Source organism: Suricata suricatta, chromosome 10, assembly GCF_006229205.1.
Source record: "Suricata suricatta isolate VVHF042 chromosome 10, meerkat_22Aug2017_6uvM2_HiC, whole genome shotgun sequence".
Taxonomy (NCBI): domain Eukaryota; kingdom Metazoa; phylum Chordata; class Mammalia; order Carnivora; family Herpestidae; genus Suricata; species Suricata suricatta.
Genome location: NC_043709.1, coordinates 95,269,656 through 95,296,945, shown reverse-complemented (window position 1 = coordinate 95,296,945; position 27,290 = coordinate 95,269,656). Strand labels below are relative to the sequence as shown.

Here is a 27,290-nt window from a genome sequence, read left to right as displayed (position 1 = left end):
TTTTGAGAGAGAGATAGAGTGAGAGCAGAAGAGGAGCAGAGAGAGGGAGACAAAGAATCTGAAGCAGTCTCCAGGCTCAAAGTTGTCAGCACAGAGCCCGACACAGGGCTCAGACCTACCAACCATGAGATCAGGAACCAAATAGAAACAGAGAGTTGGAAGCTGAAGTGACTGAACCACCGAAACGCCCCTCCTTAAACCCTACTTAATCTCCAAATAAAGATATTCACATGGTCTTAATTCTTTTTAACGTTATATAACTATCCTGTATACAACTAAAAATGTACTAACCACTTTCTCAGAAAAAGACGTAAAGAGCTTATGTAAAGTTTACCCTTCTAATTGATACTTTATAACTTAAATATCATGGTGTGTAATTAATGGTACTTAAATACCATAATATAAAGTAAGTACATCTTATGTTGCATGATAAGGAAATAAGAGAGGAAAGAAATTATATTTTTAATCTGTATTTCTATCATTTATCTATCTATCATCTGTCATCTATCTTTCTATAAATGTATTTACACAAAATAAAAAGAAAGTATTTGTGACAATTCCAATCCTCATTTCTGTAAATGGTCATGTGGTCATAGCTGGTATTTATAACTACCTCCTTCTACTCTCCATTTTGTATTCACTGCATTTAGTAGGCACCTCAGCTGGTCATAAATTCTTTCCCTGGTGGAATGATTCAAACCTTCATTCCTGAAGGGTCAAGACCATTAATAAGCCTACTTGGATCAGGCTGTTACAGTTTTTCTTTGACCTTTCTCATAGGGCATGATAATACTAAAGGATCTCCTATATTCCAGATATAACTTTCTTTACCTCCATTGTGGAATAATAGCACAATTGCCTCTTGGTAGTCAGTTCAGTGACTTCCTTCCCTGCTGACTCCGAGGCATGAAAACTCCAAAGTGGCCAACTGGTAGTCTTAAATTTCAGGTCTGAAATCATTGTGTCTCCCGATGGAATTATTCCTGTCTCTTGAACTAAGACCTCTAGGCTAGCAGAGCATAATGTCATGGGAACAAGAAACAAAAATTTTCCTAATGGATTACTAGGTATAAAAGTTAGTGGTGCCACTCTGATTTCTACATCATGATTCATGAACGCATGATTACTGGTTATATATATTGCATCCTGATTCAGAGCATCTACAGCTTTCTGGAGAACATTGTCCCAACTATGTGAAGTATGGTCACCTCACTAGTATGGTAACTAAGTTTTCAAAAGGTTACCCCACCATCCTATCAAGCCAACTACTTCAGGATGGTGGGGAACATGGTAAAACCAGTGAATTTCAGAAGAATGGGCTGACTGCTGCCCTTCTTTGGTTCTGAAATAAGTTCCTTGATTAGGGGCAATATCATGATGGTGGATAAGGCATTCTGTAGGTCTATAGATGGTAATTTTGGCAGAGTCATTGCATGCAGCAAGTCTGAAACCAGAGTGTGTATTCCAGTGGGAACAAAATGCTGCCTCTTCCATGAGGGAAGCAGTCAGATATAATCAGCCAACTGATCACATGGGGAGTGATATTATTTTGGGATTCAGTGTTGGTCTTTGCTGCCGGCAGATTGGGCATGCCCAGCGGTTGTGGCCAGGTTGGACTTAGTGAGTGGAAGTTCATGTTCTAAGCCTCCAAATTTGCTACAGTGACACTTTGCTCACAAGTGCATTGGAGAATGATAGGGGTGGCTAAGGAAAGAAGCTGACTGATAACCACCAAACAGGTCATTCTTGATTATTAATAACCCTCTTTGCTGAGGTCACCATTTGGTGAACACTCATTTCAGATTCATTTCAAATATCTTCACATTTTTTGCCCATTTAGAAATATTTATCCTCACACCTCTTCCCCAAACTTCTTTGTCACCAGTTTTCTATGTCTCTGATTATCCAGCTAAATCACTGGACACAGCCCATGTTTTGGTATACAACTGCACATCTGGTCATTTCTCCTTCCAAACAAAACCAGTAACCAGATGTACTGCTTGACACTGTGCCCTCTTGGGCTATTTCCTTTTACCACTGTCTTTCAGGGTAAAGAAAGAGGCTGTGGTCTGACACCTGTCCACTCTCAAGTGCTCTCTTGCATTTCATGAAGAACCATCTATAAACCAGGCCCACGTCTTCTTTTGCTCTGTCAACTGACATTAAGGAATTCCCCCAGAAGGACATAGGTACAGGCTGGGTGAAATAATTCGGTATAACAGAATTGGGGACCACGGGCATTTGGGCTGCTTCTTCATGTAACTTATTTGTGCTTTCAGGGTTTGCCCAGGTCCAATCAAGTATATACCACTTTCACTTGATGATAGAGTGCTGCTGTGCAAGTCCAACTTTGTGGGTTGGTGGCCCAGTACACCAAGCGCTGTTTCTCAAAAGGAAAATTGTTATTTGCTGAGGGATGATAGGGATTTTGTCTAAAATACTAAGGGTTTGTGCTGTGAGTCACCTGTTTGGGCCTGCCAAACACTCCCATTAGCATCCCTATTTGCTACTGCTACTTCAAGCACCAGCGAATCTGCTGAACCATAGGGTCCAAGTGAGAGAGTAGATTGTTGCAGAATCTTTCTTTTATTTTCAGCTCTGCTTGAAACTAACAGCTTTTAAGCTACTCAGTATGTAGGCTAGAGTAACAGTCCAAATGAAGAGTATGTTGCCTCCAAATTCCCAAGAGGTTGACTAGGAGCTGTGCTTCTTTCTAGATTATAGGAAAAGCCAAAGGGGACTACTTACCTTTCACCTTATAAAACGTGTCTCAGCGTGTTCCACATCACTGGGACTCCAGAAATTTTACCCTGAATTTTAGTCAAATTTATTTCCTTCCCTCTGACATGCAAATGTCTTACTAGTGAGTCTGGAGTAGTTGCTATTTCTTGCTCACTGGGTTTATTTAACATAATGTCATCAGTGTGATGGACTAATGTGGTATCCAGTGGAAGGTAAAGGCGATTAAAATTTCTGCAAATTGAATTATGATATAAAGGATGTAACCCTGAGGTAAGCCAGGAAAGATGCATTGTTGGCATTGTCAGCTGAAAGCAAACTGCTTCGGATGGGCCTATGGGCAAATATGGAGAAAAGAACATTTGTCAGATTAGTAGCTGCATACCGGGCACCAGGAGTTATGTTAAATTGCTCAAGCAATGAAGCCCTATCTGGCGCATCGGCTGCAGGAGTCACCAGGGGTTGAGGTTAGAGTTAACCACTGTCATTCTCCAAGATCGGTCTATCTTCAGCACAGACCAAATAGGCTGGTTGAATGGGGATGTGGTAAGAATCAACACCCCTACATTTTTAAGTCCTTGGTGATGGCACTAATCTCTGCAACCCCTTTTCCTTTATTATTTTCCAAGGTAGCAGCTGGGGTAGTGGCTTTCATTTGGCACTTCACTCCATAGTAACACTCACTACACAAATCAGGGAACCAATGCACAGATTTTGCCAGCAGTTGAGTACATCTATTTCAGTAATGCATTCTGGAGCTGGGGAAATAACCACAGCAGGATCCACTGGGCCCACTGTGAGAAGAACTTGAGCTCAAATTTCATTGATCACTTGACCTCTGTAAGCTCCTGCTCTGACTGGTGAGCCATGATTACATTTTGGGGGCTCTGAAATTAGTGTCAGTTTAGAGGCAGGGTCCACTACTCTCTGCAAGTTCAGACTTTTTACTGTCCCCCAATTTATAGTTACCCTGGCAAAAGGCAACCATAAGTCCCTTTGGAGAAAATTGAGAGAATAATTTAACTATGTCAATTTTGGGTGGTGAAGTTTTGGGTACTGGTATTCTTTCTCAAGGGAACCTGACCTCCTCTTCATTCAAGGGGTTTGGGGCTGCACACTGGCTCAAGCCTGGGTTTTAATGGGAAGGCTGGGAGTCTGTTTTTTTGATTGAGGTTGGGACTTTTGTTCACTTGACTTAGAGCTTTTCTACTTATATAGAACAGATAATAATTTAATAACCTTCTTATATATTTCATTTCTAGGAACACCAAAATCAACTAGATATGACCATAGATCTGTGAAGATCAGACTATTGGTGCTGTTGGGACTCTGCTGTCCATTGCAGGAACCACACCCATTGCCTTTCATGATTACTACCAGTTGGTTCTGTCACCCAGGGATCAAAGTATTCCTACTGCATGTAACTTGCTCAATTCAGTGACATCACTTCAAATTGTAAAGTCTTGCCTACAAAAAAGATCGATTCCAAAGCTCTTCAAGAGTGCTGGAGCTACATCATCAATTTCATTTGGTGAAATTTTTCACAGATTGGTGAAAGATATTTCTCCTGGACCTTCCCAGGGTAGGTGAGTAGGTCTTAAAAGGGCAAAGGCAAGCTGACGTTCCAATCTCCCTAGTCCTTTGCATCCCTTATACATTAATCCAAGGCAGGTCTATCATTTCCTATGCTCACTTTATGGTCCATGTTTCAGCCAACCAACCAAACTGTTAGAGTCTTTTCTAATTCCTCAAGCTGAAGCATTGAATGCATAATCTCTGCTTAATGAGCTCATATCAATGAATTTGGCCTGATCTAACTGTTTCTTCCATCATTATCCCATATCCTTAGTTTCCTTATATGTTCCCTAGATTTCTGCTTGTGTGAATTAGAAAATTCAAGTAGTTCCTTGGGAGTGTAATGCATCTCCTCATGGGTCACATTGTCCTCACCTTTAGGAGCCTGCTAGGACTTGAGTCTAGTTATAGGCATAGCAGCAAAAAAACATGGTGGTGGTGGGTTTTGAGGAGAACCAATATTGTCTTGCATGCCAACTTCCTCATGAGTGGCTATTACCACTTCCTTAGCAATGCAAGTTTAATCCCCTCAGACAAAGGTGAGAAAGTCTATACCTTTGTTAGTGGTAAGGCTGATACCATTGTGGGTAGAGAAACCACTTCCATTGGTATTATACAGGCCCCTCCAGTGGGGGTAGGGAAATTTCTTCAACTGGCAAGGAGGACTCATCAGAATTCAGAGGCTCAATATGCACAGATTTACCAAAGTCTTCCCATGTGTTCCCATTTCAACTAACAGGATCTCATTCTCTCCCAGTCAATGCCCTCATTTTAACAGTAGACACCCTGCAAGTCTGAGTGGTCAACTTGTGCTGTCACTCATCCAGTCCCAGTAGATTTTGTATTCGAGTTTCAGTAATTTCAGCTCTGCAGCACCATAAGATCAGGGTGTTCTTTACGACACACGTAGAAGCGTTCAGGTCATTCATATGGAGCTTGAGCTGAGAATCTGAATCCCCGAGCTGATCTTTTCCATTCACCACATTGGCTAGCAACATTAGCAGCAGCCAGCCAATCTCATTATATTAGTTTTCTAAAAATGTTTGTATCATATCATCAATGGAAGTATCATATATATGAACACTGAGCTCCTGGTTTCTTATAAATAATTTATGGAGAGCATCCATGGGGATATTTTGCATATCTCTATTGCCAGATCACTCCATGGATTATCAGTGCTCTACTCTCTTTACTACTGAAAATAGAGTCATTAGTGTCTCATTCTAATTTTGTAAAAGAACCCATCACAGAAACTCCATTGGCTCATGCAATTATAGAAGATGAGAAGCCCTACAATTGGCAGATGGTGAGTTGAAGACCTAGGGAAGATGATGGTATATCTCCAATCCAAATCTGAAGGCCCAGGCACAGGAGAGCTATTGATGTAAGTTCTAGCTCAAGGGGAGGGCAAGAATGATATCACAGCTCAAAGACAACTGAACATGGAGAAAGTAAATTCCTAACTTCCTCAGACTTTTTAAACTATTTAATCCTTGAACAGATTTGATTCAGTTTATCCATACTGGGGGATGTCAATCTGCTTTACTCATTCTACCAATTCAAATGTTAATCTCTTGCAAAAACATCCTCACAGACACACTCAGCAGCAAAGTTTAACCAAATATCTGGGCACCTCATGTCCCAGTCAAGACAACACACAACATTTTATAATTATAGTTATTGAGAAATGTAGATACAAGATCTTATCTTCAAAATAAGATCTATTTATTCTATAGCTCACTGGCCAAAATTTCCTCAGATACAATTTTGTAAATTTTAAGCTAATTTTTCTGTTATTGTGGCTGTGTTCATAGAAGATAAGCACTAAGGAACTGGATAGTTTTAGACTCGCATCAAATGGCCATTGGAAGACAAAGCCCATGCCATGCATGACACAGTCTTCAGATAACTAACATCTGTTCTGACTCAGAGTGGTGGCAATGGAAATAAGTGAGGCTTTGATCTAGACCTTAGTTCTGTAATGTAGAATGTGTGTGTGTGTGTGTGTGTGTGTGTGTGTAAAACTATTTAAGTTGTCTGAACAACAGTTGATGTGCCTGCAAAATATAGTCAATGAAATCTTTGTAATCAATAAAGGCCTTATTCTTGGGTTTCACCATCCCTTAAATGAGTCATCAAAGCACAGATATCTGGTTTCTCAAGGGATATTTGCATAACTTTTCAAGATGACAACTTTTGATTTTGTTGCTAGTAGTTAATAGCACTGTCAAAAGTTACTTGTTTTGGAGGGAAAAGGAAAAGAAGATACAGTAAAAAAAAAAGGTAGATATTTGGGACTGAAGGCAAATACTTCTTTTTTCAAGGCAGATACTTCTAATTTTATAACATTTGGAAAGAATAGTGGCTAAAAGTCATGTAAACTTGGTGGAATTTTCATAGGAGAGAAAGAATTGGAAAAATTGCTGGTGAAAGTCAAACTATGTTACAACCAAACAGCATTGTAAAAATATAGTAGTGAATAAAGACTGTTTTGTCTGCATTTTTCAGGCTTTCATGAATTTAATGCAAAGTCTGATGAAAAAAATCTGAAAATGATGGACACAATAATTAATATGGTTAGTATTAAATGTCTTGAAATGACTGTGCATGGATCTGGTCAGGGGCAGCTACTCTTGGAGACCAGGTGAATCTCATGAATAGTATAGATGGTGGTCCTTAACTGGCATTGGAAGAAGTAAACGAGGTCTGGAAATGAAAATACTGCTGAAAACTACAGTGCTTATAGTTCATCCTATGTAGTTTATATTCATCAAAAGAGCTCATAAGAGGGGCATTTGGGTGACTCAGTTGGTTAAGCATCTGACTTGGCTCAGGTCATTATCTCATAGTTCATGGGTTCCAGCCCCACATCGGGTTCTGTGATGACAGCTCAGAGCCTGGAGCCTGCTTCTGATTCTGTGTCTCCCTCTCTCGGAGCCCTTAACCCACTTGTACTCTGTCTCTCTTTCTCTCTGTCAAAAATAAACATTAAAAATTTTTAAAAAAAATAAAAGAGCTAATAAGAGATCACAAGGAGCTGAATAAGTTTATTAAAGATTTGTCTGGCTGAAGAAAGAACAGATGCTGGGTTTTGGAGGGGACAAGACTGAAATATTGAAAGCCTAAGGTGAGGGTACCTTGTAAGATGATAAGGCTATTGAAATGGAGAGAAATAAATGGATGATAGAGATATTTCAGGAGCAAAATCTGTGAGACTTGGTGCTTACTTGGATTAAGGCTGAAGGATGGGGTAACAATAACTTTTTTTCATGACAGGTTGAATAGCAATGACATATAGTGCTGTGGGAAACACTGAATGAATACCAGTTTGAGGGAGCAAATCATGCATTCAATTGTAGAAATATTTGTTTTGAGCCATTGAGATACTAAGAAATCAGTTGGATGTATTGTACGTGGCTCAAAGGAAGTTTGAAAACTGAAAATGCGTACTAATTTAGGCCATGGTTATGAATGGTTATGAGTAAGAGTTTCTTGAGAAGAAAGTGGAATGGAGAGAAGAAATTATTTAGATTGGTAGGGAATTTAACATCATATTGTCAGTGAAAGAAAGATAAATCTGCCTGGAAAAATGCACTATCAGAGAAGATAAAAGAAATATCAGAAGAATGCAGCATCACAAATTTGAGAAGACTTTCAAAAAGAAGGGAATTGCTTTTTCAAAAGTTCCATAATTCTGAGTTTCTGATAAGATAAGGGCTGAGGGGCACTTGGGTGGCTCAGTTGGTTGAGAGTGTAACTCCTGATTTTGGCTTAGGTCATGATCCTAGGGTCAATGGATAGAGTCCTGCTTTGGGCTCAACACCGAGCATGGAGCCTGCTTTAGATTCTCTCTCTCTCTCTCTCTCTCTCTCTCTCTCCTGTTCCCATGCTCAAGCTCTCTCCTCTCTCTCTCTCTTTCTCAAATTAAAAAAATTAAGGGCTGAAATATATGTACTGCAATTAGCATCTGGGAGGTCACAGATTATTTAAATGAGTTGATTTTATTTAAAATGATACCAGCAGGCTAGTCTGGGCTGATGCTGGAAGAGGCTGAAATTTGCTTTATAATAAAGCCCCAGAGAAAAGAGTGACTACCTGTCAAGCTTGTATAGAGGAAAGCAAGGGGTGTAAATAGGCAGATCAGATGATCTTAGACAAGACCAGAGGATTCCAAAATATAAACTGCTTTTGTCATCTGCTGTAGAAGTAGGAAGAGCCAATGTTGCAGATGAAGCAGGAACACACAAAGGAATGGAATGCTGGAGAATATCTTGCTCAGAGGAGGCCAGTCTTTTTGTTCTAGTCAGGACTTCGAATGCTTGGATGAGTTTCACCTTCCTCATGGAAAGCAATCCACTTTCTTCTAAATCTGCTGCTCTAAGTGTGAGTCTCATCAAAAACTGTCTTCACAAAAACACTCAGAATGTTCAACTAAATATTTGGCCACCCTGTAGTCCAGGGACATTGACACATAAAATTAACTACCTCACTTACTGAAGAAAAAATCTGTTTGCAATGCATTTTTCTGGAAAACATTTTTGAAGTTATTTTATTCATAGTAACTCATGTTTCCAGTATTTTGAAACTGATTGATCTATTATTTCCTGTTGTGCTTCATACAAGAATTTTTATCTAAACTCTACTTGCCTCTATTAGCATATTATGTGCTCCCAAATAGCAAAATGACCATTACAATTTTTTTATTTAAAATTTGTATTCTTAACTAGCTAGACACTACTTATTTGGTTTATTTCCCACTTTTTCTTTTACTAGAATATAAAGAACATGAGGGTAGGAAGCATATTTATCTTGTTCACTTTTATGTCCCTAATACCTTGCAGACTGTAAGGACGCAGGTCCGATTCAGCCTTCCCCTGTACTTAAAGGGGAAGGCGCCAGCTTCTCCAGATGAAAGGGCGCACATTAAAGAGGGACAACCCCTGTGGCACCCAATCGGGAGAGGCCGGCCGATACCTTTGACTTTTCTAGAGGCGGGCCTAGTCACGCCCCATGTGGGCCCACTCTGATTGGTCAGTACTCCAACTGTTGTGATTGGCTCCCACAACTGCCAGTATTGATGGGGGGGGGTAGGGATTGGATCACTGTACACCTGTCATCATTTCCTGTAACTCCCCCTCCCAAACGCATAAAAGCCCTGCCCTGCCTTTGTTCAGGGCTCTCTCTCCACGTGGCCAGCGGGTCAGTGGAGTCTGTGGGCCTGAGCTTAAGCCCATAATAAAGCCCTTTGTTTTTGCAGGCGTGACTCGATCTCCCTAGTAGTCTCTGGTTCTTGTTTTGGGGCGATTTTACAAACTTGGGCACAACAGTACAAGTGGCTGATACATGGCAAATGCAGAATAAATATCTGTCAAAAAATGAAATAAAATAGCCACCTGTACCTTGAGGATACAGAACTTTAGGCAGAAATTAACGTGGCTATCCATTTGTATTTTACCAACACATCCTGTGTGGTTTTCAACAGCCATGCCTGAGTAAAGTTTGAGTATTTTTGGACTTCCTTTCAGTTGTGCCTAGGAGAAATATCTAAGGCTAAGAGTATTCTCCATTTTCTTTATATTATTTTCTGGGAATTACCACATGAAAATATTTTAGGAGGTGGAGAATGAAGATGGCTATATGGTGCTCGATTACAAGAATCGTTTCAAATCCAGGCAGAGCTCAAAATGTAGGAATATTGTCTCCCCTCCTTCAGACTCCAGCTTAAAATTGCATTATTCTCTTAGGAAGGTTTTTTCTTGAATATTTTAAAGCATTAACATTAACCATGTTCTGGGACTTAAAAATAGGTCAGAAGCTGTCTAAGATAGGTTATTTAGACTCATGTAAGCATGAAAAATAAAATGGCAGTGTTTTTGTAGCCATGGAGTCTCATTGCTAATAGAATGATGTATAAGCCCCCCATGTTATAGCATAAGAAAAAAAGTGTAGCTTTAAAGTAAAAGGTCAAAAATAGTATTTTTACATAAATTATATGTCTTACAAAATATAAGATTTTTGGAAGCTATTATTTGAAATGATATCTATAGGAAGATATATGCCATACTGGCAAGGTAAAGATCCCAGTGTAATAATGGGGTGGTACTATTATGTTCTACGGCATAAAAAGCATTTTTATGTATACGTATTGTATTTTTTAATCCTCACAAAAGATCCATAAGATTGGCAGAATAGTCCATTGGAAATGAGAGAAGGGCCAAATAAAACTAACCCTCTCTACTTAGGGTTGCTGTATTTGGGTCAATGTTGGGGCCCCTCCAAGCCAAAAAGCCTGCAGAGGTGATTCCGCTGTGACGGCAAAGCCTCCGGGGGGTGGGGGGGGGGGGAACGTATGTAATCGCAAAGTCCCTAGCCTTGTCTAGGAAGGCGCTACCCTGGATAACGGTTGGCCCTCCCCCCATTTGAGGATCAGGACAAAAGAACAAAGGTCCTGGGAGAGTGGGGTGCAGTGCTGTGTAGCCTTTGGGACCCTGCTTCTCCTGCTTGAAATTGTGTGCACTTGACTGCTTGACCTAAGTGGATCAGAGACTGGAGTTAGTTCTCCTATTATTCATGCCATATGGTAATTGCGGTTTCAGTAAATGGGCAGATTTTCTGATTGAAACTTCCTCCCTAGTTAGGGGCACCTTACTCACAGACTATTGTTTAAACCTTTAAAAAAAATAGCCTTGTCATAAGCTTCGGTTAATAATATCACTATGTACATAAAACAAACCCCTGCTGATGTATTTTGAGTTATGAATTATGTTTTTTTGATCTTCTGTATTGTGCCTCATTTCTGTTTTGATTTTCTGTTTTCGCTACCATGGAAATAATAATTTTTTTCTGGAAGTAACAAACAATGTAATCATTAAAAATGATGTAATCACCGGTGGTATATAAGACACCAAGTTTCACAGTAAAGTGTGGTCTCTTCCACCATTCATGTTGTCTGTGTTCTTTCTTATAGATATTTCGCCGACACCAACCCCCTACTCAGGGACCCTTAGACTCTGGTGCGTGGGCTGGTCCCCCGCAGGTCAAGGTTCGTTTTTGTGCTTGCTTGTTTTCAGATCTGTCACAGGTTCTACAGATATGTTTAATAAACAACATACTGATGTCTAAGTTCAGTCTGTCTAAAATGAATTCGTATAACAAATATGTTGAAATAGCCATGATCTAAGCAGAGACGGCATGAGCCAGGCATTTGAAATTGCTGGTCACAACCATAGCTCTGCTCTCTGGACTCCTGTCGAATATCTTTATGTACTATTTGTTTCCATCTTGCAAATGAAAAAAATTTTTTTTCAAGTATATGATACTTTTCGGGGTGCCTGGGTGGATCAGTTGGTTAAGCGTCTGACTTCAGCTCTGGTTATGATCTTGCAGTTCATGGGTTCGAGCCCCACATCAGGCTCTGTGCTGACAGTTTAGAGCCTGCAGCCTGCTTTGGATTCTGTGTCTCCTTCTCTCTCTCCCCCTCCCCCACTTGTGCTCTGTCTCTCAAAAATAAGTAAACGTTAAAAAAAAAAAAAGACAAAACAAACATGATACTTGTCTCCTCATCTAAAGGTTTAGGGTCTTTTTCATGGTTTCAATATCAGGAAGCAAACACTTTGTTTTTCACCAGTAACTTACTTTGATGTAGTAACAAACAAGACCATTGGAGTCACATTGACTGAATTGGACCCTAAAACCCAAAGACTAAGAGGGCACCATGGGAAAAATCTTTTTGTCCTTTTAAATCTCTTAATTTTTACTTATAATAAAGCAAACCTATCCTGTGATTGCTTATGTGAGTGTTAAACTAAGTTATTCGGTATTTTTTTAAATTTCTAAACCACCTTGTAATAAAGTGAGTAAAAACATATGAAATCTGAGTTTAGGTACATAAAATATGAAATAAACATTCATTTAAATTATAAGTACAAATTAGACCTGCAATTAAGTAAAAATTAGGTAACAGAAGCATGTTGATGCTTGTCATGAATTTGTTTCTAAGCCTCTTTGTTTTGATAAGTAACAGAAACCTTGCTAACTATCCCAACTTGCATCATAGTCACACCTATGCTTAAGACATGTGATTAATCCTGGTACTAAAAACAAAAAGAAAAGTTTCCCATCATAGAGCAGATATAAGTGACACAACAGTGCTCTTGCAGGAGCAATAACAGGTTTAGAGTGATTCCTTAATATTTTGGCTTATATAAAAAAATCAAGTTTTAATTTATAGCTGTAATATTTGGGAACAAGTTTTAAATTTCCCTTTCTAGAGGACACCTGGGTGTCTCAGTTGGCTAAGCCGCTGACTTTGGCTCAGATCATGATCTTAGGGTCCTTGAGTTCGAGCCCCTTGTCGGGCTCTGGGCTGACAGCTAAGAGCTTGGAGCCTGCATTGGATTCTGTGTCTTCCTCTCTCTGCCCCTCTCCTGCTCACACTGTCTTTCAAAAATAAATAAATGTTAAAAAAAATAAAAAAAAAAAAACTAAAAATAAAGTTTCCCTTTCCAGCAAATATGGAAAAAGTAAACTGTCGATCTGTAGGCCTGGGATTGGTATCTCTCATAAAACTGTGTTTTGAGTATTTTCAGCTCAGTAGAGGTCTTTTTACTTTTGCTTAAGTAGAAGAATATCCATAGGCAAGGAAAAAATAAACTTATTTTGGATTTATTCTGTAATGCATGCACTGGTTAGTGAATTTCAGAAGTTTTACTGTACAGAACATTCTGTAATATAATACATACATATAATCAGATGCATTAAGTCCATAAAAAAAGAAAGTAAAACATCCATGTTTTACCCATGAGTGAGAACTAGCGCTTTTTATTATGACTTAGAGGACAATTTTTTTGTGAGATGTATAACCAAAATTATGGAATTAAGAGATAGTTTATTTTTAAGCTGATAAAACTGGGAATAATTATTTGAGTATCAGCTTCCTTTACTTTCTCTTTGGCAACTAGGATGACAAATTGGCTAGAATGGCCAGTTTGAGATATTGTTCCTATATCTGCATGTAAATGGATATCTGTTCATTTTGTTTGTGGAAAGAGTGCATATATTCAACTTATTCAAAAGGGCTTATATGTGGAGAAAGATAGATAAAATTAAGAGACAATAATAACAAATATCCCTGCTTGATGTCTTTGAATGCTCCTTGTTATCTCCTATGTAAAGAGACCACTTCTCCCAACTCTGATCCAATGGCGTAGCATGGCATAATTTCTATACAAGTACCATTAATCAGAGATCTATGATGGTTAGGTTGATACCAATTCCTATTTGAAAAGTCAAGCCAGGAAAATACTACATAGCATATATAAAAGTGAAATAGCATGAATATTACAAGTACAGTGATTGGCACATAATAGAACTTCAGTAATTCTTTTTACCTTCTTTTATTTCTAACAGTGCATCATTAAAATAAATTATACATAAAAATAAACTTAGAAAAATAAAATAGGACAGAAATAGACAAAAATCATGCTGTGGTAAAAAATAAATAATACATATAACATGTATACATTTGACAGTGAACAATCCAAGAATAAAATTAATAAAAATTCCATTCATAACATTATATATTATATTTAGAATCATTCTATATAGGACTAATCATACTATATATAATATATTGATATAATATATATAATATTATATATAGCATTCTATATAGAGAATATAAATACATATATATTCACACTCTACATTACCTATACATTGTGTATTTATGTGTAATTGTGTGTAATTTAATAAATCATTTTTAAGTCATCAAAAACATCACCAAATAATTAATAAAGCAAGACAATGACCACACAATCCACCACATTAAATAACAGTAGCATCTATTTGTTTCTGACAATTTTCCATTTCAAATTTTCAATTAATCCTAAATTTTAGTGCCATACCTAAAATGAACATAGTGGTTTTGTAGGAAAAATAAACAAGAAAATGTTTATAAAGTGAATAAGCAAAAGAACTCTAAAATTCACCCAAAAAACCCTTGCTATTTCAGATTTTTCCCTGTATCCAAGGTATTACTGTCTTATGCTGGTATGTGGCTGTATTGGGATCCTTATTTTCATGATCACACTGATTTGCTTGAACTTTTGGGGTGAGTATGGAGTTTTTTTACTTTTACACTTTTAGAACATGAATGTTGAGTTTTAATTTTTCTTTTTTTCTTTTTTAAGTTTATTTACTTATTTTGAGAGAAAGAGAGCCTGCGAGTGCAAGCCAGGGAGGGGCAAATGGAGAGGGAGAGAGGATCCCAAGCAGGCTCTCCACTATCAATGAGGACGCTAACATGGGGCTCAGTCTCATGAACCATGAGATTATGACCTAACCCAAAATCAGAATGGGATGCTTAACCAACTGAGCCACTCAGGGTGCCCTGATTTTTAATTCTTCCTAATATCACAGTCAACATCATATTGTAGCCCCAAATTGGTAAATTAAACTGACCAACCATATATGTCTTATTCAAAATTATTCTAAATTTAAAAATTAAGAAAGTCAAATACAAAATTAACATTTATTTGACATCTTCATTTACTAAAAAGTTAACTTATTTTATAAAAAAAATCAGTGGTGTAGTTTTACAAAAGCAGTATGTGTTCATTGGTATTATTTTCAGAGATAATGAATTGTCATACTAATGTGATGGTTAAAAAAGACAAAAGACCTGTTTGAAAACCACTTTAAATGTGCCTCTGGTGTGGTTATTTTTCCTTTCTCCTGAAGTGATATATAATGCACATAATCTACAGTTGTTCTTTTTGAAACAACTAGACCAATACATGGATTTCTACAAATTTTCTGTTTTTCTTTGAAACAGTCATTCTTAAAAATGTAGGGCTCAAAATTGGGTTCTGTTTTATATGTAATACTGAAATGGAAACATAAACTCTGGTGGCCTTTGAAATGAGACGTCTAAATATGGGTGAGCCCCAAGGCAATTTCTCTGAGGGAGACCAAAGAATAGAGTCCATTTTTATATTGTGCAACTAAACTAGATTTTGTGGTTTTTTTCCGACACAACAGAGAGAAATATTAGATATTTCTAAGACCAAATAAATATCCTACTTAATGTAATTTTTCTGTGCTTTGCACAACATTTTGGCTGGGAAACTGCCAACCAATCATATCCTTCAAATATGTTCAACTTTTATATTGAAACAGTATAATAATATGAGATTCTCCACCTATTTAACAGTCAATATTAGATTATTAATGTTAGTTTTCATAAGTCTATGTTAGTATTATTGTCTGTTAACCAACAATTCTAGGAAGTTGTACATACTGTAATAATTATTACAGCGTTTTTTTAAAGCTCTTAAAATTCAAGATCAAATGGTTTTTTGTTGGACACTAAGTATGTGACTTAGTTATCTTTTCTGAAATATATAAGTGATAATTTAATTGATGCAATAATCATTGCTTTAAAGAAAGATGGTATTGAGAAGAAATGAATAGAATTTAACACTTTGATGAAATATTATTAAGGACAATATTTTTCCCCAGTAATATTATTTTAGTGATATTAAATTTGTACTTAAGCTTTAAAAAAATTTAAATGTTTATTTATTTTTGAGAGAAGGAGAGAGACAGAGACAGAGCAGGAGTGGGGGAGGGGCAGAAAGCGAGAGGAAGACACAGAATCTGAAGCAGGCTCCAGGCTCTAAGCTGTCAGCACAGAGCCTGACCTGGGGCTCAAACTTATGAACTGTGAGATTGTGAAGTGAGCCAGAGTTCAACACTTAACCAACTGAGCCACCCAGGCATCTCTTGTGCTTACAATCTGACTAGTTTAAAAATATTTTCCATGGCCTCCAGTTCAGAACAATGTATTGACTATACGTTCATACACCTGCCCTCTCCCAAGATTCTGGATTAGAACAGTAAAAGATATCAAAGTAGAAAAAGTTAATACAAGCACAAAGAATGGAAAGGTAGAAAATTGGAAAGGAAACGAGAAGTAGAGAGGATTATGCTATTGGATTAATCAACAGAGAGGATCACAGTGTGTAGAGAAAGCACAGCACAAAGGTCAGTGTAGATGCAAAACCCAGGCAGGACTCTTCTTTCAGAAAGGAGAGTACAGAGTATAAAGAGAAGTCTTAAAAAAAAGTTAGCTAGAAGACTTTCTAGGGAAAGCTCTTTCACACTGTTGTCTTGACAACCTCTTACTTCATTCACACAATACGATTTGCTACTATATCATGCCAAAATAAAACAAAAACAAAACCAAAAACAAATCCTTTTAAAACAATGAGACACAAGGGCACCTGGGTAGCTCAGTCACTTAAGTATTCAACTCTTGGTTTTGGCTCAGGTCATGATCTCACAATTTGTGAGTTTGAGCCCCACATCAGTCTCTGTGCTGGCTCTGTGGAGCCTGCTTGGGACTCTCTCTCTCACCCTCCCTCTCTGTGCTTTTCCACTGGCATGCTCTCTCTCTCTCTCTCTCTCTCTCTCTGTGTGTCTGTCTGTCTCTTTCTCTCTCTAAAAATAAATAAAGTTAAAAAGATAAAGAAAGAAACAATGAGATATAATATCAGAACAAGTTAGAACTCCTCACTTGTAGAGTGGTGGTTGGTCTAATAAACCTGTGTCCCCTTATTTTGGTTCTGGAATGGGAGAGGGGAGTAGTATATTGGTTTCCACATAGCTTGGCTATTGCATCTGTTCTATCTTAAAATTCACGATAGCTAACAATATATCCTAGAGTGTAGAGAAAAGTACCAAGAAGAAAAATCAATAAATAGAAACACCTTAAGTAGTCTGAGACAAAAACACAAAATGTTGTCCACCCAGAAAAGATGTCTAACAAATTCCCAGAAGAAGAAAATAGGAGGAAAAAGTAGATGTAAAATAATAAAAAAAAAAAAACCTATAAAATTTTTCAGGAGAAAAAAGAAAACCCTAAACCACGACTTTCCAGTTTATGCACAGCTACCAAATTCAGAATAGGATATGCAAATAGGTATAGATAGATGATAGATGGATGTATAGAAATGATAGATGATTAGATAGATAGATAGATAGATAGATAGATAGATAGATAGATCAATCCTCATCATATTTTAGGACACCACGGGCAAAGACATGACTCTGAAGTTTTATATAAAGAATTACTTTTAGGGCCCCTGGGTGGCTCAGTCCATTGGACGTCCAACTTAGGCTCAGGTCATGGACTCACTACTCATGAGTTCAAGCCCCGTGTTGGGCTCTGTGCTGACAACTCAGAGCCTAGAGCCTGCCTTGGATTCTGTGTCTCCCTCTTTCTCTGCCCCTCTCCTGCTCATGCTCTGTGTCTCTTTCTCAAAAAAAAATAAATGTTAAAAATTTTTTAAAATACATTTTCTCCTAAACAAATTGGCACCAGGACTTTTAAATGTACATAAAAAGACACTATTGTAGTAATGATTCCAAAGTTATGAGCTAATTTGATTTTAACTTAACTTTTAAAAAAGAGTAATCAAGCACTATAATTTTTCCATGCACACATTTAGAACAAGTAAAGAGTGTGTGTATGTGCGTGTGTGCTGATTTTAGATAGACTGAAGCTAGCCCAAGAATGTAATAAAAAGCCATTTCAGGTTATCAGATGTTCCATGTTCCTGGAAAGCAATGATTTCAGTCTATATGAAAATAATCTGTGAATGATGCTACAAGATGCTGAAGGGACTTGATATAGAAAAAAGGAGGTTGGGGGGAGGATGGTCTGGACCAAGAAGAAAGAGCATTAGTTAAAAAATTAACTGGGCGAGGCACCTGGGTGGCTCAGTTGGTTAAGCACCTGACTTTGGCTCAAGTCTCACAGTTCGTGGGTTTAAGCCCTGTGTCAGGCTCTGTGCTGACAGCTAGCTCAGAGCCTGGTGCCATCTTCAGATTCTGTGTCTCCCTCTCTCTCTGACCCTCCCTTGCTTGTGCTGTCTCTCTCTGTCTCTCAAAAATAAAAACATAAAAAAAATTTTTTTAAATTCATTAGAAAAAAAATTTACAAAAGAGTTTAAGAATGCACACACTATTTAGAATTGTGATTAGCATCTAAGAGTAAAAATAGATATGGTTGACAATGGCTAATTCTGAGGAAAGAGAGGAATGGAGACAGAGTAGAAGAGAGAATGAATTTTTATTTGCATGTCTTTGTTTTGTGCTAGCGTTCTGTTTTTATTCTTATTCATACCTAGATGGCTATTCATTTTCAAATGTTTCTCATTGTATTTTTTCTTTGCACTGAGTACAGAGAAGAAAATGGATTTCTCCCAGAAAGTAAATATCAGCCTCAGCCATCTAGCATGTAATATGTGGTTTTGTTTTGTTTTGTTTTGTTTTTTGTTTTTTTTGTTTTTGTTTTGTTTTTGTCTGTAATGTGCTGCTCTATGTTTGAATGAAGAGATTCCAACTGGTCACATGAATTTAGGCAAATGAACCATGAGTTTTCTAAATTTTCAAGTGGGGATATGACACTTACATCACAGAATATTTAGTGTAGGTTAAACCCACTGTGACGGTTAAGTGTCAGCTCGGCTGGCCACACACTGGCACCCAGATATCTGATCAAATACTTGGGTGGGTGTTTCCATGAAATGACTTTTTAGAGGAGATTAGCATATCAATCAGTAGATTTGGGGCAAAGCAGATTAACTTCCACAATGTGCTTGGGCCTTATCCAATCCACTGATGGCCTTAAAAGAAAAAAATAGATTCCCCAAAGGAAGAGGGAATTGGCCTCCAGACTGCTTTTGCACACTAGCAGCAACATCATTCCTTCCCTGGGGCTCCTGCTTGCCAGCTGTTTTGCACATTAGATAACAAAATCTATTTCATAAGATTTTTATTATTATTTTTTATGAAAATAAAAGTGAAAGGTAGAGACTTGTTACAATAAAGTTCCATGTCGCTTTCAAAGAGCATCAAAGTTTATCAGTACATAATCAATATACTTTATATCTCCACCTGTCATCGCTTCTCCAAACTGGATTCCATTGAAGCAATGATCAGATACCATGTCACTTAATATCTAAATATATCCAGATGTGATTTTTACAGTAAAGAGCTCCTTTTGCAAAACACAAAAAAGATATCATGGCACATCCTGTGCTAGTTTTCTCTGGATGTGTAACAAATTACCACACACTGAACAGTTTAAGGCAAAAGTTACTTATTACCTCACCCTTTCCAGGGGAGTCTGGGCACAGCTCAACTCAGTCTTCTGTTCAGTCTCACAAGATACAGTGAGATATAGGGGCTGACAAGATCACACATCGTTCTGGAGCTGAGGTTCCTCTTGCAAATGCATGTGGGTGTTCATACAATTCAGTTACTTGTAGGATTGACGTCATGGCTCTCTTGCTGGCTATCATCCAGGGCTGCTCTAGTCTCCAAAACGGCCCCTGTGTTTCCTTGCATTGTCACTCTTGCATATCCTCTTAAGACATGACAGCATAATTCTTCAAAGAAAATAGAAATTACCTTTCTCTTTAGAAAAGGCCCAGTCCCCTTCTTAATATCTTGTACATGATTAAATCAGATCCACCGGTTGCAGTGCCTGGGTGGCCCAGTTGGTTAAGCACCCAACTCTTGATTTCCACTCAAGTCATGATCTCAAGGTTGTGAGATTAAGCCCCATCTTGGGCTCAGTGCTGAGCCTGTTTGAGATTGTCTCTCCCTTTCTCTCTGTCCTTCGTGCCACCCCACTCTCTCTCTAAATAAATAAATAAATAAATAAATAAATAAATAAATAAACAGGCCCATGTAAGGTTTAATAGATGGAGGCAGACATGGGAGGACAAAGAGAACACGTTATGGAGCCAAGAAGGCCTTTATTGGAGTCTGCAATTCCCGGGCGAGGTTCCGTGACTCTGGAGCGGGAAGTCAGGGAAGTCGCACCTGGTATGGGAGAGCAAGGTGTTTTATGGATGCAGGAGTTCCGGGTTTGAGCTCAGGTGGGCTGATAACCAAGTAGGGGCATCTTTGGACGGTGGCAGGATTCAATTGGCTGTTCGCTTCAGTGGGGAGGGGGATGCTGGAATTCCATGGTGAGGCATTCCAGTTTGAGACAGTCCAGATTGAGAGTGGGGGTCGGCAGTCCTGGTGGCGCCTGGATCTGTTATCTGACCTGCAATAAAATGGCTGCTGGTGCTTTTCAAATGGCTCGGGTCATCCCAGGTCTGCAAGTGGGGGTTGTCAGTGCTCACAGCTCTCCACAGCAAAGTGGCCGCTCAGTTGCTTTCCCATGGCAACTCTTAAATTGTTTTGTTTTGTTTTGTTTTGTTTTTGATATTTCAACACTTAAACTGATCATTTTTTGGAGCATTTTTAAGTGGTTTGTAGTTCTACAACTGTACTTTTGACCACTTTATCAATAGCCATGTAATGTAATTACTTAGTCCTAATGACTCTTTCTCAATAATAATAATGGATAAATAGCCCCTTTCAAATCATAAATTGGGAGGGATAGTTAAAGTCATTTTATACTTTTTAACACACAACTCTGTACTGGTAGAACTGAGTGAGACTCCAGTTATTCGGAATCTTCAAATATTTTGGCAAAACTATAATTATTTAGGATTGACAATACTTGCCCTGGTACAAAATGTGTTAATGAGTTAAGAATATATATAAAGTTTTATATATAAAAAATTATTCCTTGATAGTCTTCTTTAAGTCATATTTCTAATGTTACTTTTATTTCCCATTTTAGTTGGACATATAAATTCAATTTCCTACAACAATTTTTTACAAAGATTTAGGCTTATCTATGACAGACTAAAGTATTAGCAGTGAAAAATATGACATGCTTTAACTTATGGATATTTAGTTCAATCATCAACAATCAATAATGAAATCAACCGTTAAATCAAAAAGGGTTATATAAGGGTGGTTCTGTTGGGTAGGTGTCTGATTTCAACTCAGGTCATGATCTTGATGTTTGCTGAGTTCAAGCCCACTGTCAGGCTCTGTGCTGACCGCTCAGAGCCTAGAGCCTGATTCTGATTCTGTGTCTCCCTCTCTCTGGCCTCTCCCTTGCTCATGCTCTGTCTACCTCTCTCTCAAAAATAAATAAACTTTAAAACATTTTTAAAGAAGGGTTTAGGAAATTCAAAGATGAATATGACAGTCACCTCAACAACCTTACAGGAAGGTAAAAGACAAGGAGATGTTCACAAATGACTAGGACATAGGCAGCAGAAATTATGACTGGTTAAAGGCTTTGTTTTTGAGGTGGAAATGCAATTGAACCATAAAATGTAAGTATAATTTGGATGAAGAAGAAAGAAGGGAAGGCTATTCAAGGCTAGGAGACCATGTCAATGCAAATCACAGGAGGATCAAACTATCCGATGCAATAATGTAAGTAATGTGAATGGTAAGTAATCTCATAGAAATGAAATTCAGGTTGTACAGACAACCTCAAGAAAAATGAAGTAGACCAGATAGTAGATTTAAACAACAGGCTCTTACTTCTGTTAGTTATAAATAATAAAAAAATGTTACATATTTTTTCCTTTAATTATGGGGCTCAGAATTCACATGCTTTTTTCTCCCCAAACCCTCACCCAATATCCTGCCCCCATTCTGGAAGTATACAGAGTAATGAATGAATCTCATTGATGTTCTGTTAGTCGAGGTGCCTTTTAATCACACATGATACTATTCACACTTTATTCACTGTAAAGTCTAATTTTTTCCCCTATGTTCTCCTTCAGGAAATAACTATGTGTGCTCTGAAGACTGGCTGCTTGACCAAGGGAAATGCTACAGGTTTTCAGTTTCTTCTAAAACTTGGAATGAGAGTCAACAGGATTGTGCAAACCTCTAGGCACATTTACCAGTGATACAGACTTTGAAAGAGCTGGTGAGAAATCAAAAACAAGATCTAAATGCCCAAGGAAGAATTGCTAGGTGCAGTTATAAGAAGTGTGGATGGTTTAGAACTGTTGCTTTTGAACATTAGGTAGCCATAATTTGATTATTATTGTTTATTTTAAAGATTATTTATGAAATGAATGATTATTTATCATTCCATCAATGTCTGGCACAGTGCCTTATTCTATAGAGAACACTGAAATTTTTAAAATGCATTTATAAATGAATACACCATTTCCTCGATAGGAGTTCATACAGAAGAGTTTAAACCCTGGAAATCCTGGTTGGATTGGACTATATATTGCATCCCCAAGAAAACAATGGATGTGGATAAATAAACACCTTTTTGTCAAACAAAACAAGTAACTCATTATTTGAAGGGGAAGAATGGTGGCAGTGGTGTGTTTTATATATAGAAAGGTTTTTTTGTGTTTTTGGTTTTGTTTTTGAGAAAGCATGTGTGAGCATGGAGGGAAAGGACATAGGGAAAGAATCTTAAGCAGGCTCCACTCAGCAATGACCCCAATATAGGGCTCCATCCCATGAACCTGGGATCAAGAGTTCGACACTCTACCAACCTAGCCACAGAGACTCCCCTATAGGAGAGTATCTTTCAAAGTATTTTTAAAAAATGTTTACTTATTTATTTTGAGGGTGGGAGGGACAGAGAGACAGGGAGAGAAATAATCCCAAGCAGGCTCTGAGCTCAGTGCAGAGCCTGACTCAGGACTCAATCCCATGAACCCTGAGATTGTGACTTAGGTCAAAATCAGTAGTTGGAGGCTCAGTTGACTGACCCACTTGGGCACTTCTAAAAAAGTATTTTCTAAATTTTTCTAAAAGTTTATTTATTTTTGAGAGAGTGACATACACAGAGCACAAGCAAGGAAGGGGCAGAGAGAGGGAGACACAGACTCCCAAGCAAATCAAGAGAGTCCAAATTCAACCATTGACAACAAAAGAAGGGTCCATTCTCAAACACTCCATTTTGGCTGCCTATATAAGTTGGGCTGGAGGAAACTTCAAGAAAAATAACCATTATTTTAAGAGAAACTCTCTAATGTCTATGCTTTCTCTCCTAGTTTTCTCATGATTGGACCAATGGATCACACAAGCTGTGCTGTCATAACAGGAAATCAAGTGTATGCTGAAGACTATGACTCCAAATTTAATGGCATTTGCCAAAGAGATGCTGTCTGAACAACAAAAACATTTTTTTTACTAGGCAAAGGACTTTATTAATATTGTTTCAAACTTTATTCCCAGGCTTCTTCAGCTTAATTAGCTGCAAAGAATGAATTGTGTATAAGCAAACACTGAAAAGAGCTACAGTGTCCAAGGGGCTTGGGCTTAAAAATATTAGAGATCTAGATTTTATCAGATACATGAACAATTTTTAAAAAGCAGTCATAATATAAAATAGCAGCTCCCAGTAACTTCTTCAAGTTTTATCTTCTTCAGAAGTTGACTCAATTCAGTTTGCTTCATTCTTGGAAGCTTCATCAAAATTCTCCACAAGATCTGGAACTTCATCATCATCATCCTCTCCTGTAGCAGGTGGTGCCTTTCCATCCACAGATTGTTTGGGCAGAGCTTTAGCCAGCCTTCTTAAACTAGTCAGACTCCCCGCGTGTGTGCACCTAATCTCAGCTGGTCCACCAGAGACCCCCTGAGCGCCAGCCCTAGTCCCCAGTGCGGTTCCTTTTCCACTCCAACAAGATGAAAGAAACTATCATGAACCAGGAGAAACTCACCAAACTGCAAGCACAAGTGCGCATTGGTGGGAAAAGGAACTGCTCGCTGAAAGAAGAAGGTGGTTCATAGAACAGCTACAGCAGATGATAAAAAACTTCAGTTCTCCTTAAAGAAGTTAGGGGTAAACAATATATCTGGTATTGAAGAAGTGAATACGTTCACAAACCAAGGAACAGTGATCCACTTTAACAACCCTAAAGTTCAGGCATCCCTGGTGGTGAACACTTTCACCATCACAGGCCATGCTGAGACAAAGCAGCTGACAGAAATGCTACCCAGTATCTTAAACCAGCTTGGTGCCGACATCTGTACATTTAAAAAAAAAGATTTGGAGTAAATGCATATGGATGTTAATAGTGCCTATCTTTTTTTAGTGGAATGCTGATTTATTTCTTTTCTATACTATTAAAAAACAAAATTCAACTGAATAAATTTATTTTTAAAAATAAAATTTTTAATGTTTGTTTATTTTTGAGAAGAGAGAGACACAGTGTGAGCAGGGGAGGCACAGAGAGAGAGGGAGACCCAGAATCTGAAGCAGGCTCCAGGCTCTGAGTTGTCAGCACAGAGCTTAACATGGGGTTCCAACTCACAAGCTATGAGATCATGACCTGAGCTGAAGTAGGACACTCAACAGACTGAGCCAGCCAGGCGCCCCTCAACTGAATAAATTTAAAGATCTAATAGGAGTTATTCAATGATTTGTGAACTGGGTAGCATGCCATCTAGCAAGTAAAAAGGAGCTCCAATGAGCTACAGAAAAGGAAAGGTTTTTAAAGGCAGACAGGGATGAAGGAATTCATAAACAATAAAAAAAATTATTTGGGCAAGGTCACCTTTCTTTGGGGCATGAAAGTGGGCCCTCCGGTGGGTTACCTTACTAGTATTGAGCAGAAAATTCTCAGCTGACCGGTTAAGATTGTATTCTTGGGGAGATTAAAACTGCAATTAGTTTAGGTATTAAGTTTTAGTTTGATGAGAGGTGCTTAACACGAATGACTCCATTTTGGTCTTGTTGTCTCTTTTATCATAGTACAAATATAAAATTTTCAAATATTCCATATAGAAATAATACTTGGAAATGAGGAAATACAGCTTATTTTTAAACAAGAAAACACTTTTCTATTATTTCATGTCTAAAAAGAGAGTTAAATTTCAGCTTCTAATCCTGCCTTATTCATTGTCTATCTGTGTCTTATTTCTTGGGTTCTAACTACTGATCATTTGGTGAAGAAATAGAGCAGATAGGTATACTATTTTTTTTCTTCATGGTGGGCCTTTTCCCCAAGGTTGTTTACAATTTTTCTCAAAAAGAAATAAAAACTCAACTGGTAATGAAGTATTCAGATGTTGTAAGCATGAGATGTCTATTTGAGGTAATACACAATCTTGTTTTTAATGTGACTCCACAATTTATTTCGCTGTAATCAAATTTATATTAAAAGTTATTATGCTATGAATGATCCCATTCCATTTGTTCTCTAACTGAAATTCCATGCACACCGAAGTTTCTTATTTTCCTCTCACTTATTTATATATTTTTAATTTAAAAACGTTTTTAATGTTTATTTTTGAGAGTGAGAGAGACGGAGCATGAGCAGCGGAGGAAGAGAGAGATGGGGGGAGACACAGAATCCAAAGCAGGCTAGGCTCTGAGCTGTCAGCATACAGCCTTCCATGGGGCTGTGATGTGGGGCCCAGAACTCACAGGACTGTAAGATCATGACCTGAGCCAAAGTCAGATACTCAGCCAACTAAGCCACCCAGGTACCTGTTCTTTCATTTATTTAAAACACATTTCTAGGGGCACCTAGATGGCTCAGTTAGTCTTGATTTTGCCTCAGGTCATGATCTCACAGTTCTTGAGTTCAAGCCCCACATTGGGCTCCATACTGACAAGCAGACCCTGCTTAAGATTCTCTCTCTCTCTCTCTCTCTCTCTCTCTTCCTCTGTCCCTCTCCCCTGCTTGTGTTCTCCCTCCAAAAAAAATCAAAAACAAATAAAAAGTAAAAAACAAAACACATTTGTAGTTCAAAATAAATGCAACAGTTTGTGTCCACCATATGAATAAGGTAGTTGCTTAACTCCTCCAAGCTGCCTATAGTAAATTATAAGCCATCAGGAATTTATACTCTAATAACTGTGAATCAAAATAAAAAGGGATTATTCTAAATTGCTAAGCAATGTACAAAATTAATTTGTAACCAAGAACCAATGCTAAAAGTATAGTATTATGAATCAGTAACACTGAAACCTAGACTGAGTCAGAATTTAATGCATCCAATTGTAATACACAATGGGATCCTAAAATTCATTATTTTCACATTTTCTTGGTGACAACATACTTGATAACATGCTGATATTTGCCAAGTCTTTTGTATTCCCATGTATTAGATTCATGTATTCACAAGAATCTCCTTTTAAATGTTTGTTTGTTTGTTTGTTTGTTTGTTTTTGAGAGACACAGAGGAAGGAGGGGAGAAAGGGAAAGAGAATACCAAGCAGACTTGGCACGCTCAGCACAAAGCTTGCTGCAGGACTCAAATCCGTGTAACGGGAGATCGCGACCTGAGCAGAGACCAAGAGTTGGACTCTTAACCAAATAAGCCACCCAGGAGCCCCTCCTTTTAATTTATCAAAAGTTTGAACTGTATCTAACTGAAACAGTAATCCTGAGTTAAAGATGTGGGAGAAGGACTTGTTAGTATGTTCCTCTGTGTCTGTAATGTAGGTACTCTTTTTCTACCAGGCCCTCCACCCTACTAACTGTTTATCTTTTGCCTACATTCACATCTTTCTGGCACTCATAGATTATGAGTAATTTATAGTTACCTAGTTACTCATAGTAATCCATAGTTACCTAGGCAATAATTTAAACTCAAGCTAAGAAACAGAGGTGGTTTTGATATAGTTTTTCAAATGCCCTGCAAAATTTCTATTTTATGACCTCACTCAGGAATATGCCATAAGCCCATCCCATTTCCTTGTCCTTACTTGGGAAACTGATTTTTTTAATAATCGAATTTTTGGTCACTTTTGGTATCTAGTTTATATTTTATTGTCTAAACTTTGTAATTTTTAAGTTTAAATATAATTGACATGCAATGTCAGTGGTTTCAGACGGATATCATAGTGATTTCATATTTTTACACATTACAAAATGTTCCCCATGAGTCTAGTTACTGTCACCATATAAAGTTCTTGCTATATTACTGACTACATTCCCTATGCTGTACACTACATCCCCATAACTTATTTTTTTATAACTGGAAGTTTGTACCTTTTAATCTCCTTCACCTGTCTCACCTGTCCTCCAAACATGTCCTTCATCTGGCAGCCAACAGTT

At 37.9% G+C, this 27,290-nt stretch overlaps 1 protein-coding gene across 1 annotated transcript; it reads left to right on the top strand.

Moving 5' to 3' along the window:
* The first annotated feature begins 1,408 nt into the window (after positions 1-1,408).
* On the top strand, positions 1,409-23,509 carry KLRF2 (killer cell lectin like receptor F2). Its single transcript, XM_029955550.1, is given in 6 exon segments — positions 1,409-1,610; positions 14,327-14,425; positions 18,563-18,616; positions 22,029-22,177; positions 22,435-22,550; positions 23,271-23,509. Coding segments are annotated over 6 exon segments (738 nt in total). The 3' UTR covers positions 23,389-23,509.
* Positions 23,510-27,290: the final 3,781 nt, after the last annotated feature.